Consider the following 12,250-nt stretch of genomic DNA (forward strand, 5'->3'; position numbering starts at 1 on the left):
TCCTTGGAAACTCTATGGGGCAGTTCTACCCTGTCCTATAGGATCCCTATGAGTCGGAATCGACTTGGAAGGCAGTGGGTTTGTTTTTTTTTATAAACCCCCTTTAAACAGCTAGTTGTGGGGCAGGGACAGGACAGGTGCTAGCTCTCCTCCTCCCTCTGCTTGCTCCCCTGTCCTTTTTGCCTTTCCTCCATTTTCTTCCTCCTTCCTTCTCCTAGTCCAGGGCAATGCCAGCTTTCACCTGCTCCCCCTTTCTTCCCATCATCTCTCCTTAGCTCTAAGAGCACTGTTATCACCTTCTAATAAATCTGTCTCACCCACCGGTCTGCTGAGGGTGCCAACCAGGTCTTGTGCATTCTGAAACCCCAAAGCCGGGCCACAGGACGATCCGGTAAAGGCTGTTGATGATTATCTTTAAATCAGTCAGTCTCTGAATCAGTGACAGCTATGATTTCATGAAGGCTGCCCAGGACCTGAGCTTTACATCAGGTGCTCATGTCCATCACAGTCCCAGAGAACAAGAGTGTCCACCCCTTACACAAAAGAAACCCAGGCTGGGAGAGGCTAGGATTTGTGCCCAGGGCTACACACCCAGGGGTCTTTGTGCTTGCTGTCCCATGCCTGGTAAGTCTCCAACATCTTCACCTGGTTCACCTTCCCCATCCAGTTCTCAGCTCAAACATCACCTCCTCAGAGTCTGTTCCTGCCCACTTACCACCCTACTTCTCTCAGCATGCCTCATCGCTTCCCTTTCTTTGCAGCAGTTTGCCACCTCAAAGTATCTGGTCTGTTAATTTACTTATCACTTCTCCTGTCAGCTCTAGAGCAGTGTTGTCCAGTGGAACTTTGGGTTGAGGAAAATGTTCTAGCTCTGCACTGTCCAACATAGTAGCCACTATTGGCAGGTGGCCAGTGAGCCTCTGAGAAGTGGCCAGTGTGACTGAGGAACTGAATTGATAAGTTTGTTTTTGTTGATTTGGATTTTATCAGCCACACATGCAAGCAGCTGCTCTGAAATAGATGTGGGTCCCTTATTGTGGAGAACTGCTGCCATTTAGAAAAAATATTATTAGGTATGCTGCCCTGGTGGTGCAATGGTTAAGAGCTACGGTGAGCTACAGCTGCTAACCAAAAGGTAAGCAGTTCAAATCCACCAGGAGCTGCTTAGAAACCCTATGGGGCAGTTCTACTCTGTAACACATGGGGTTGCTATCAGTTGGAACTGGCTCAATGGCACATAACAACATTATTAGACACTACAAGAAAAAATACTGCTAGTAAAATCTTTTCCTGTTCGTCTAATTTGGATAAGGCAAAGCAATTAATTTCTATAAATTTATTTTATAATCTGTCACCTTGCTGAACTCTTATTATAATAGTGTTTCAGAAAATTTTTTTAAAATGGTGGTTAATTATTAAAAGCTATAAATGTTCCTTTTCAGTATTTTATTTCTGCTTTGGTGAGAACGTTACATATACTCTGCACCACCAGCTTATTAATGTTCTATGTAGTGTTCCATTATTGAGCCATTTGTGTAACATGGAAACTATCTTTTAATAGGAATTTGGAAAAATATACTGCCAGGGCACTACTGTGATGCAGTTAGTCACTTTGTTTTAAAAAAAGTTAATTTTAGCATTTCTTCTAGGACTAACTTTGGCAACTTTACACTTTTGCAAAAATTTTTCCATTTTATTGTTTGTTCATTCCTACACTTAACAAATAATTACTGAGCACCTACCCTGTGTCAGGAGCTGGACCAGGAACTGGTAATACAGCATGGAGGAGACCACCATTCCCACTTAAGAGCACAGTTATGAGTAGCACCTTTAAAAATTAGTGTGAAATGCCAAAGGTACAGAGGAACATGTAGTAAAAAGAAAGTCACCCTCCAAACCAGTTCCCTTCTTAAGGGGCAACCACAACCTACCAGTTTTCATATTTTTCCAGAGATGATCTAATGAAAAACATATTCATTTGTGTTCATGTATGAATACATTTTTAAGACTATGTATCTTGGGGAGTGTTTTGTAGCAGCATGTAAAGATTTGTCTCATTCATTGTACTACTATAATTAAAACTACCTATGTTGCTGAATATCTGTATAGATCTTTAGTTGCCCTGTATTTATTTTTAATTAGTTGTTTTTGTGTTTTGTCTACCCAGAAAATAAGCTCTTGGGATTCTTTTTCTCTATTTCTAATTTATTTACTCCTGTATTTAGCTTTATTCCCCCCCCTTAAGGATTTCTAGAGGTACTCCCCCCCCTAATTTTTTTAGTCAAAAGTTCATTTGTTTTCATTCTTACTCATTTAACAGTGAAGGCATTTCAGGCTTGGAATTATCCTTGGGTATCAAAATCTGGAAGCCGGAGAGCAGTACCTAAACAGCCAGCATCCCAAATAAGGGGCTCAAGATTACATGGTCCTACAGAGCAAACAGAAGTCCTGGTGGCACAGTGGTTAAAATGCTCCGCTGCTAACCAAGAGGTTGGCAGTTTGACATTTTAGCCTTTCTGTTCCATTTTATCCAGGGAGAAAGATGGGACGGTCTGCTTCCATAAAGATTTACAGCCTCGGAAACCCTATGGGGCAGTTCTACTCTGTCCTACAGGGTCATTATGAGTTGGAATCAACTCGATGGCAGTGGGTTTGGTTTGGAGAGCAAATATATGCAAGGTGGGAGTATGCAAAGTGTTCTTAAAAGACAGCACAACATGAGATCACACTCTGCTAAGCTGAATTCCAGCCATAACATGTTTGATAGTCACTGAAGATTCCAGATCCTCAATCCAGTCTTCATTGTCCTGTGCGCCTCAGAGTTCTTTGTGGCACTATTGCAAGATTTCTTTTTACCATCTCATTTACTCTTCCTGCCTCAAAGACTGGCTTTGTCTTCAAAGTCTTCTGTGGTACTGATTCTTACACCCTCGTCTCCTGAAATTTCTTCAGCCATTTATTTACTCAACCATAATTTTCTGAGCTCCTAGTAATTCAGTCATTGTGCTAGCACCTGGGGATGCACAGGTAAAGTGAAAAAGATATTTACTCTGACCTGTATTACTTAATATTTTTCTAGACATTCAGCTCAGATAACAGAACAAATCGGCAAAATCAGGACCTGTTTTAATATATACGTATACTTATGAGATCAAAAGTTTCATCAAGGGTTTGCCCTCCTGAATGACTTATCTGGTGTAAAAACAGGGTTGGGCATTTCATGTTTATTATTCAATGGGATTCTCTCTAGTTTGTTTTTTTATTCTGTCAAATAAAGTGAGAGCCAAGGCTGGTTATTTGCCTGCACAGTTTACATTTAGAAGGTCTGCTCCCATATGAGTTCTCTGATGCTGAACACAATGAGGACTCCTACTGAATTGTCTCCCACGTTGCTGAACTCATGGAATTCCTTGCCAGTGGGTTCTATGACACCCAAAGCCTTTCCCACACTGATCACAGTCACAGGTTTTCTCTCCAGTATGACTGCATGATGCTGCGTTAAGAGGTACACGTGAAACTTTTCCACTGCAATCATATTCTTACACTTTCGGAGTTCTCAGATGCAATTACTTGGTTTAAGAACTCTTGAAATCGTAGTGATAACTGCTGTAATGACAGGAATTTTTTGCTCCAGTATGAATTCTCTTCGAAGACCAAGTCAGTCTCAAAGCCTTTTCTGCTGTGATTTTCCTGGCATTTCTTCCCTGTGTGAGTTCTCAGATGCAGAAAAACTCATGAAAAAAAGGACTTCTACATTCATGGTCTTTGTAGGTTTGTTTTCTGTGTGAGTCTTCTCTTGGTAAAGAGGGCAGAGCTGAGCTGAAAGCAGACATTCTCACACTAAATGTATTTATTCCATCTCATTCTTGTATGAACCATCTTTTGTATAAAACAAGTATATTTTATTATTTCCCACATTCTCCACACATGTTCACTTTACATCCTCTGTGAGTCCTCTCAGACCACACAGAGTGAAATCCAGAGAAGGACTACCCTGTATTCCTTCTAATAAAATATTCTTGTATAAATGATTTTTTTCCTACTAATGTTTACACCATGTTTGAAAGACTTGCCACACTCACACTGATAGGGCTGACCTTCTGCTAATTTCCTGACAAGCTGCAAAAGTTCAATGTCCTGCAGGTTTTCCTATGATCGTGACCTTCATAAAGGTGTCTTCCCTTCATTGTCTTCCTAATGATTAACTGTGGGTTATAGCTCAAGTCTTCAACCCAAGAGTCACATACATGGTAATGCTTTCTTGAACGACACTGAGGGATCGCTTAAAGTCTGAGCTCTATCTGATACTTCCCCAATTTCCATACTTTCACAGCATCTTTCTAGAATGCTTCCTTGAGGATGAATGTCATTTCCCTTAAGCGGATTTCCAGTTTCTCCTCTACTTCATCAACACTGCCTACACTGCTAGTCCTTTTGTTAATATGATGAGTTGGAGTCTTACATTAATGCCCAGTTTTGCATTTAGGCTCAGTTTTCTGCATTAAAGAGAGCCAAAGCCATGCCAGTGTTGAAGAAAGTGACTGCTGCAGGTGACAGGTGGCTTATCGAGCAGTAAAGCACTCAATTCTAGATGCGTACATGCTTACCATTCCACATTTTTATGTGCTGCCAACCTTCCGAGCTCCAGACCAGTGCATGCAACTGGCTTCGCAAAACCTCTCTTGGATATTTCTCAGGTCCCCTCATTCATGCTTTGTTAACAGAACATACGTGTGATAGTTCAATAAACTCTTGAACCTAGATGAAAGCTCTAAGAGAGTTCCTTGTACTAGTCTTGTAATTTTAAAATTGTTTCAAAAAAGTTTTAAAAAAAAAAACACAAACACTCTATACTTCTGTCCTTCAAAAATGCCTGTTCCTTCACCAGTCCTCCACATTTCATTGGCTGATGTCAAAAATCCAAGGGTAATTTTTCTTCTTCATTGTATTTTTAAAAGAGATAATAAAATATACAAGTATGCAGTAAACACATTACAGTCATAGGCAGTTCCTTGAAGCCTTCATTTCAATTACAACCTGGAAGACTTGGCAGCTTCCTCTCCTCCAGCCCTGACGAGCCTACCTTCATGCTTCTCACTTCTCCTTATCCCTACTGCTACTCTCCCAGGAGTAGCAACAGCCTCTGCCTGCTTCCATTCTTGCCCCACCACAGGTCTTTCTCTGCAAGCACCTGGAAAAGTCAAGTCACACCCCTGGCTTGAAACTGGCTTCCCATTTGCACCCAGAATTATACTCCCCTCACAGTTCAAGGGGCCCTATGTGATCTGCTGTGCCCACCTTTCCAAATTAACTCCCACATCTCTACACCTCAGTTACCTTGTCCTAGCCCACTGGGTGACTTTCCATTTTCCAAATGTTCCAAGCTCATTTCCATCTCACGGTCACCCCAAATACTGTGTCTCTTTTGCCCAGAAGCTCTACCACTCTTATGTGTCTAGGGAGATGATTTTTCCTTCAGGAATTGGCTTAAATGTCACCCTGTCACCTGACCATCTCCTCTAATTTCCCACTGCTCCTTCTCTGTACACCTTGTTCTTCTTCTCAGTACTTACAACTTATCATTACATCTGTGTGTCTTGTTTGTAAAAGGCCGCTATCTATAGATTATGATTTCTATGATGACAAAGAATACGCTAGATCTTTAGTTTATCTGACTCATAGTGACCCTATAGGACAGAGTAGAACTGCCTCATTACTTCCAAGGCTGTAATCTTTACGGAAGCTGAATGCCACATCTTCTGTGGAACTGCTGAGTGAGTTCAAATCACTGACCTTTCCGTCAGCAGCTGAGTGCTTAACCACTGTACCATCAGGGTTCCTTTATTATCATATAGCCAGTATTTAGTATGCTGCATGACACAGTAAATATTTGTGAGATGAAAGGTGATGGAGTGGAGGAAAAACATCACATGAAGGATATCCTGGGAAAGCAGAGATTAAGCCGGCACTAAGCACCTCATGCCCAGCCTGTGGAGAGAGAATACTGATAAGCTTCCCTGCATGAAGCCTCTCACTCTGGAACACCCCAAATCTCTGGAGTAGGTCTCTCTCGAGAACCACAGCATTAACCCACAGTGCTTCCCATGACAGCTAGATTCAAGGAACTACTAGGTCATGCAGGAGATGTGCACAGTCAGCAGACAGCAAGTTTGCTCATGCAGGAATGGGACTTAAGGTCCAGGGAGTGTGAGATATGGACCCTCTGCACCCAGAGTACATCCAAAACCACAAAGGCAGGAAGGGACGTTAGGAGACTGGATCAAGGGAACAAAGGTACCCTTTGGACATAGACAACATACTCTCATTGTTAAAGACACTGCAGATGAAGCATAGTTTAGTGACTTGTGCTAAGAGTCAGTAAGCAGAGAGCTTTTCAATTAAGGGAATGAATGAATGAAAAGAATGAGGTGGAACATGTAAAACAAAAACAAAAAATAATGCTGAGCCAACAAGCTGAAACCCAGAGAAACTAGAAACAGGGTCCAAAAAAAAGGATGAGCCACAGAGACTCTGATTCCTCCATGTTGTGGTCAACAGAAGACCCACAAAAGATGGGGAGGCTGGTGTATATTTCACAGCTCAAATACTGCCCACAGTATTGAGTTTTCAATACCACCTGTACCACAGTACAGAGAACAAAGGAAAGGGAAAGCATCCAAAGTATTCTTTACAGAGCCAGCATATTGACGTAAAAGTTGACAAAACATGGCACACATGCAGAAAAAACAACAACAAAAAAAAAAACCCCACTCCAACCTAATTTATGAACATCAATCCAAAATCCTTAAAAACAGTCAATGGACTAGAACAACATTTTACAACATGGTGTTCATCATGTCACTGTGTTAGCCACTCAAAGCAGAAAATTCCTATGATTGCCTTGGAAGGCTCTGGAGGAGAAATGAAGGCTATTACTAATTTTCATTTATTAAAAAAGGATAGATGATTATTTCTTCATTTGGGTGAAAATCTATTTGAATCAAAAAAGAATCGAGCATAATGCATGTCAAAACCTAGAAACTTTCCCATTTAATGCAGAGATCCAACACCCACTCATCACACTCTTGGATTCACATGTTTACAAGCTGAACCAAATTACACGATTGCCCAAAAGAAGTAAAAAAATACTAGGACACCTGCGTCTTGCTTTGTATTTGTTGGTGAAATGACTCCGGACTGAGAAAATTCATGACTGTTATAGATAAGAGGAGGATTCAGCAGCGTGACTGGTTCATCTGCAATAACCCAACCAAGCAGATGCACAGCAATGGTAACGAAAGCTGAATGGTGCTAGGAAGGCCCAAAAGAGCACAGGAAGTGAGTAGCTCAAACAGATCCCTCCTTGAATATTGGTGCCAAAAACTGACAGACAGATCGATACTCCACCAGGTAATTTCTAAATCCAATCACTGTACAGAAACAATACCTAAAACAATAAGGTATTTACTCACAGACAAAGATAAGAGAATAAAAGGAAGAATCCAGAAGGGACCAGAGCATGATGACTATGGGAATTCAGTCCACAGCAAAGACGGGGTTTTCCCATAGGGAAGGAAGGATCCAGTCAGAAAATGGTGTTGAAAGTACTTGTGCCCAACACCATATAAAAGAGTAAATTCCAGAAAAACTAAATAAAAGACAAATGAAAAAAAATACTACAATACAGGAAAATATTTGTACGGTCTACCTATACATGATATGAAAGTTAGACTTCACAAACAAATAAAAACAGATTTGGGAAAAAACAATCCCCAAATGATAAAACTTCTGAATGGTAAGAGATTACCTTAAAAAAGGTCAAAAAGCAAACATGTTGTCCTAGGATATAATATCTGCAATATTAATATCTAGAATACATCAAGTTCCCACAAATTGGGGGAAAAAAGACACACTGACAGGAAAAAAACAGGGAAAGGATATGAACTCACAAAAGACAAAATACAAACAGCCCCTAAATTTATGAAAATACACTCAACTTTATCAGTAGTGAGAGAAATGCAAAATAAATTGGTGAAATGTGAAACATCTTTTGCCCATCCTATCTGCAATCCTTTAAAAGATCATTATGAATTACCAGTGATGAATGTGGAGAATTTCTCACGTACTTGAGTAGATATATATTTTTAAAGATTTTAGCAGGCAATTGTTCCTACCAGATTTTTAAATTACACATTGATTCTGCTGTTCCGTTTCTAGAAGTCCACTCTACAGAAAAACCCAACTCCTGTGTGCAATGAAACATATGCAAGGAAGTCCTCGCCACCCAGATATATAAAACTGGCAACGATTTGTACGTTCATCAAGAGGAAAAGATAAATGCTCCCAAAAGATAAACGTATGTTCATGTACGCATACATAAACCAAAAAAAAAAAAAAAAAAAACCAAACCCGTTGCTGCCCAGTCAATTTCTACTCATAACAACCCTAAATAAACACATATAAAAAGGTCTGACAAGAGACGCACATCACACAGGTAATGGTGATTACTTGAGGGAAGTGTGTAGAGTCTGGAAGAGGCGTGGTGATGGAGCCTCCCACTGTTACCGTATATTCCAACTGCCACCTACACCAGGTTTAACTTTCACGTGCAAGTAGGACACCCTGGAATGTGAAGCAGGAGGAAAACATGATACTGCATATCCACATTGATTTTGCATGTCTGCAGTAGCTCAACACGGTATCTCACCTGAGGTCTCTGCCTACCTTCTTTTCCAAAACATCAGACCCTGACTGACCAGTCAACCCATTACCTGCAGGGAATCCCATTTGCCTGGTTCTCACCTGGAAAGGTGTCTTGAGGAATTTCTCTCTCCTTCAGCCACAGCTCTTCCGCCTCCTCTAACTGAGACACCACATCTGGTTTGGAAAGCTGATGTTCTGCTCAAGGGAAAAGAGACAGGGCTTGGGGGTCTGTGTTCGGGAGAAAATGCTGGCCCGCTGTGGCACACACTATCCCCCACCCTGGCCTTCTCCCTGCTATGCAGTGACTTCTGGTCTAGGGCAGTGACAACCTCATTCTCTGTGCCAGATGCTTGCTTCCCCAGAGTCCTTTGTAGTTAGGGACAGCTGTGAGACCCACTTTTGGCCAACGATACAGAAAGGAAGGTCAGCTGGGGACCTTTGGGGAAAGTTTTTGCTTTCTTGACGAATGTGACAGCTTGACAAATGTGAAATGAGGTTTGGCCAGGGCTAGTTGCTCTCCTTTTCCCTACCTTGAATACAGATATGACACCTGAAACTGCAAGTATGCAGGCCTGAGGATGAAAAGGAACATGCTAATCATAAACAAATGTTAAGGAACTGGGATCCTTGATACTCCGAAGCTGCTGGACACTGACTCCACCTCTATGGATTTTTTGTTAGGAAAACAAACGTCTCTCACGGAGGCTGAAAACATCCCCAATAGAGCCGTCTTCTGGCCTTGGGAGGCTCTGAGGGATGGCCTAGGTGAAACTTCAGAAGTAGTAACACAAAGTTGCCCATTCCCTACAGGTGCAAAGCCAAGCCTTCTAGCTCGGGGTCCAGGGCCCAAACATGTCCACTCTGGTCCCTGCAGCCTTATCCCAAACACAGACACACACCTCAGAGGCACCACAGTTGTACTTCAAAGCATGATCTTTATTGACATGGGGACACCAGCCTTACCCACTGAGACCAGGTTCCGGTAGTTCTCCAGCATCACCTCCCTGTACAGGGTCTTCTGCATGGGATCCAGCAGTTCCCACTCCTCCGGGGTAAAACCCAAGGTCACATCTTCAAAGGTCACTGGTTCCTAAGACCCACAAGTTCCTGTTCAGCCAGGGCCAGTCCTCACCCACATTAGCAGGAAAGGGGAGGCTGACCAGGCCCAGGATGCACAGGATGGTCTACAATGTGACCTGAGAATTCAGGGTTCTGGAAGATCCAAGTCCCATCTGGTTCCTGCCTTTATTTGGAAACCAAGCAAGCTCAAGCTTGACCCTGTTCAGGTCACAACAAGGACAACATTTGAGGCAGGAAAGGGTGCCTTCCTCCACCAAAAACGTGCCATTTCTTATTAACCTTCCACACTTTGGGATTGGTGCAGTTAAGCCTCCCACAGGGGAATTCCCTCAGCAGAATCATCACACACATTTCAGCCTTCAATCCCCACCCATGACACCTGCTGCTTCTCTCTCCTTCCCTGTGAGGAATCCACCCTCACTTCTCTTCTCCTTGCAACTGAGCTGAGCTCACTCTCCCTGTCACTTGATGCTAAAGAAACTAATGAAATCTAAACACCAACCTAATCCCTGCTCAGACCTCTCAGCTTAAAGGATAAATTGAAGAGCCCCAACCTGACCCTCAAAACCCTCCATAACTTGGCCTCTGGTCTAACCACCCCCTTGGAAAACTAAAAATCTGCTTTTCCTCTATCAAGGTGACGTCTCTCATGCCCAGCCAGCCCCTCCTTCTTCCCGAGGTGTCTTGGGGCCCGGGGACCCACAGCCGTGTAGAGGCGGAGTCAAGCTCAAGGAAACCTATACTTACCTCAGACCAGGCCTTTGGGACCCGGGGACCCACCCCGTGTAGAGGCAGAGTCAAGCTCAAGGAAACCTATACTTACCCAGCCAGGCCTTTGGGACCCGGGGACCCACCCCCGTGTAGAGGCAGAGTCAAGCTCAAGGAAACCTCTACTTACCCCAGCCAGGCCTTTGGGACCCGGGGACCCACCCCCGTGTAGAGGCAGATTCAAGCTCAAGGAAACCTCTACTTACCCCAGACCAGGCCTTTGGGAGCCCAGAGACTATTCTTTCCTCACTCCTCAGCATGTCTCTCGTGGGGGTGGGCAATATCCTGAGAATACCGATACTGGAAAGGGGGTAACAGACGTGAGCGATGAGTCGCCGTCCTCTGCCCGAAAAAGGCTCCATCAGCGAGCGGGAAGTGGCAAATCCACTCCCGCCCTCGGAAAACGCTCGGAGCAGGTCACCTCCCTCTCACCCGCCACGCCCAGAGAAGGTGGGGCCCGAACTGTACCCCACGCCCGGAGGGGGTCGGTTCTCCCCCGTTCACCTCAACGTCTGGAGGAAGTCGGATCCCTCCCTATCCCACCAAGCCCGGAGGGCGCGGTCTTTCTCCGTGGTCCCACGTCCCTGACCATGCCGCCCCTGCCGTGGGATGATGGCAGGCGAAGCCTGGCCCCAGCCCGGTGGAGGTGGGATCGAGGCATGACCTGACCTAGCCGAAGGGCTCCGGACGCTAACGACTTTGCCTAGCTAGCCCCGCGCGCCCCCCGACGGGCGTGAACTCCACGCCGCACTCACCCGCGCCCGCGCCATACAATGGCGCCCGGTGGCCCGCGGCGAAGTGCGTCAGCGCGCCGGCCCGGACTACAAATCCCAGACGCCCCCGCGGCGCGCCACGCCCGACCTCGCCCAAACGGCGGCCATCTTGACCGGCCCCCTCGGGGCAGCGGGCGAGGACGGAGCCGGCAAAGAGGGTCATCAACGGAGTTTTTCGGCGGCTCAGCTGGTCAGGGGAGGCCTCGGGTAGGGTTAGCTAGGCCATGGGGTTCCAACACCTGCGTAGGTCTGCGACTCAGGCTGGAAGAGGGTCGTACCCGCCACGAGGTCAATCACGCGTAGGGCGGAACAGACGAGAGGCGGGCAGGAAGTGCTGGTGTCAGTTAAGTCGGGGTAGTGTTGTGGGGGTTAGGACTAATAATTACTCTCCCGGGAGGGGAGGGGTGGGCCGGCCCGGAAGCGTGGGGGGGGCGGGGCTAACTTTTCCCTGCAATGAAAAAGAGAGGGGCGGGATAGGCAGGCCAGAAGGGTACAGTGGGTGGGACTAAAGGTCACCTAAATTTGGTGAAAGGGAGAACCCACTTGATGGACCCGCAGAGTGCAAGGAGGTGAGGCTAGATGCCCACCCGTGTCCAATAGAGAGAGGAAGAAGGGGCGGGAAGTGTGCAGGGGGAGGGACTAAAGTCCACCCAAGTTCTGGGGAGGGGACCCAAGTTCTGGGGAAGGGAGGAGGGGTGAGGCGGAATTGTGCAGAGCTAAATGTACAGTCATGCGTCACTTAACGTCCATTATACTTCTGTGAAGTAGGACGCTTTGTGATTTGGACGTTGTACAAGCACCATTATCATATACAGGCAGCCGCGGGGTTGCAAATGTCCGATTTATGTACAACACGTAGTTAGGAACCAATCCCCATAAAGTCTGTTTTATTACCTTATGGAACCCGCTTTCGGTTGTCATTGTCG

General features: G+C 45.0%; 1 protein-coding gene across 1 annotated transcript in view; it reads right to left on the reverse strand.

Annotated features, from left to right (window-relative positions):
- The window catches only part of ZNF274 (zinc finger protein 274), a 29,555-nt gene extending 18,321 nt beyond the window's left edge, over nucleotides 1-11,234 (reverse strand). Inside the window, exons 1-3 of the mRNA XM_023741239.1 lie at nucleotides 10,758-11,234; nucleotides 9,667-9,793; nucleotides 8,803-8,898 (exon numbers count right to left, since the gene is read on the reverse strand). Coding sequence (XP_023597007.1) covers nucleotides 8,803-8,898; nucleotides 9,667-9,793; nucleotides 10,758-10,913 — 379 coding nt within the window. The 5' untranslated portion in view covers nucleotides 10,914-11,234. The remainder of the gene's footprint in view (nucleotides 1-8,802; nucleotides 8,899-9,666; nucleotides 9,794-10,757) is intronic.
- Nucleotides 11,235-12,250: the final 1,016 nt, after the last annotated feature.

This window comes from Trichechus manatus, unplaced genomic scaffold (genome assembly GCF_000243295.1).
Source record: "Trichechus manatus latirostris isolate Lorelei unplaced genomic scaffold, TriManLat1.0 scaffold00176, whole genome shotgun sequence".
Lineage (NCBI taxonomy): Eukaryota > Metazoa > Chordata > Mammalia > Sirenia > Trichechidae > Trichechus > Trichechus manatus.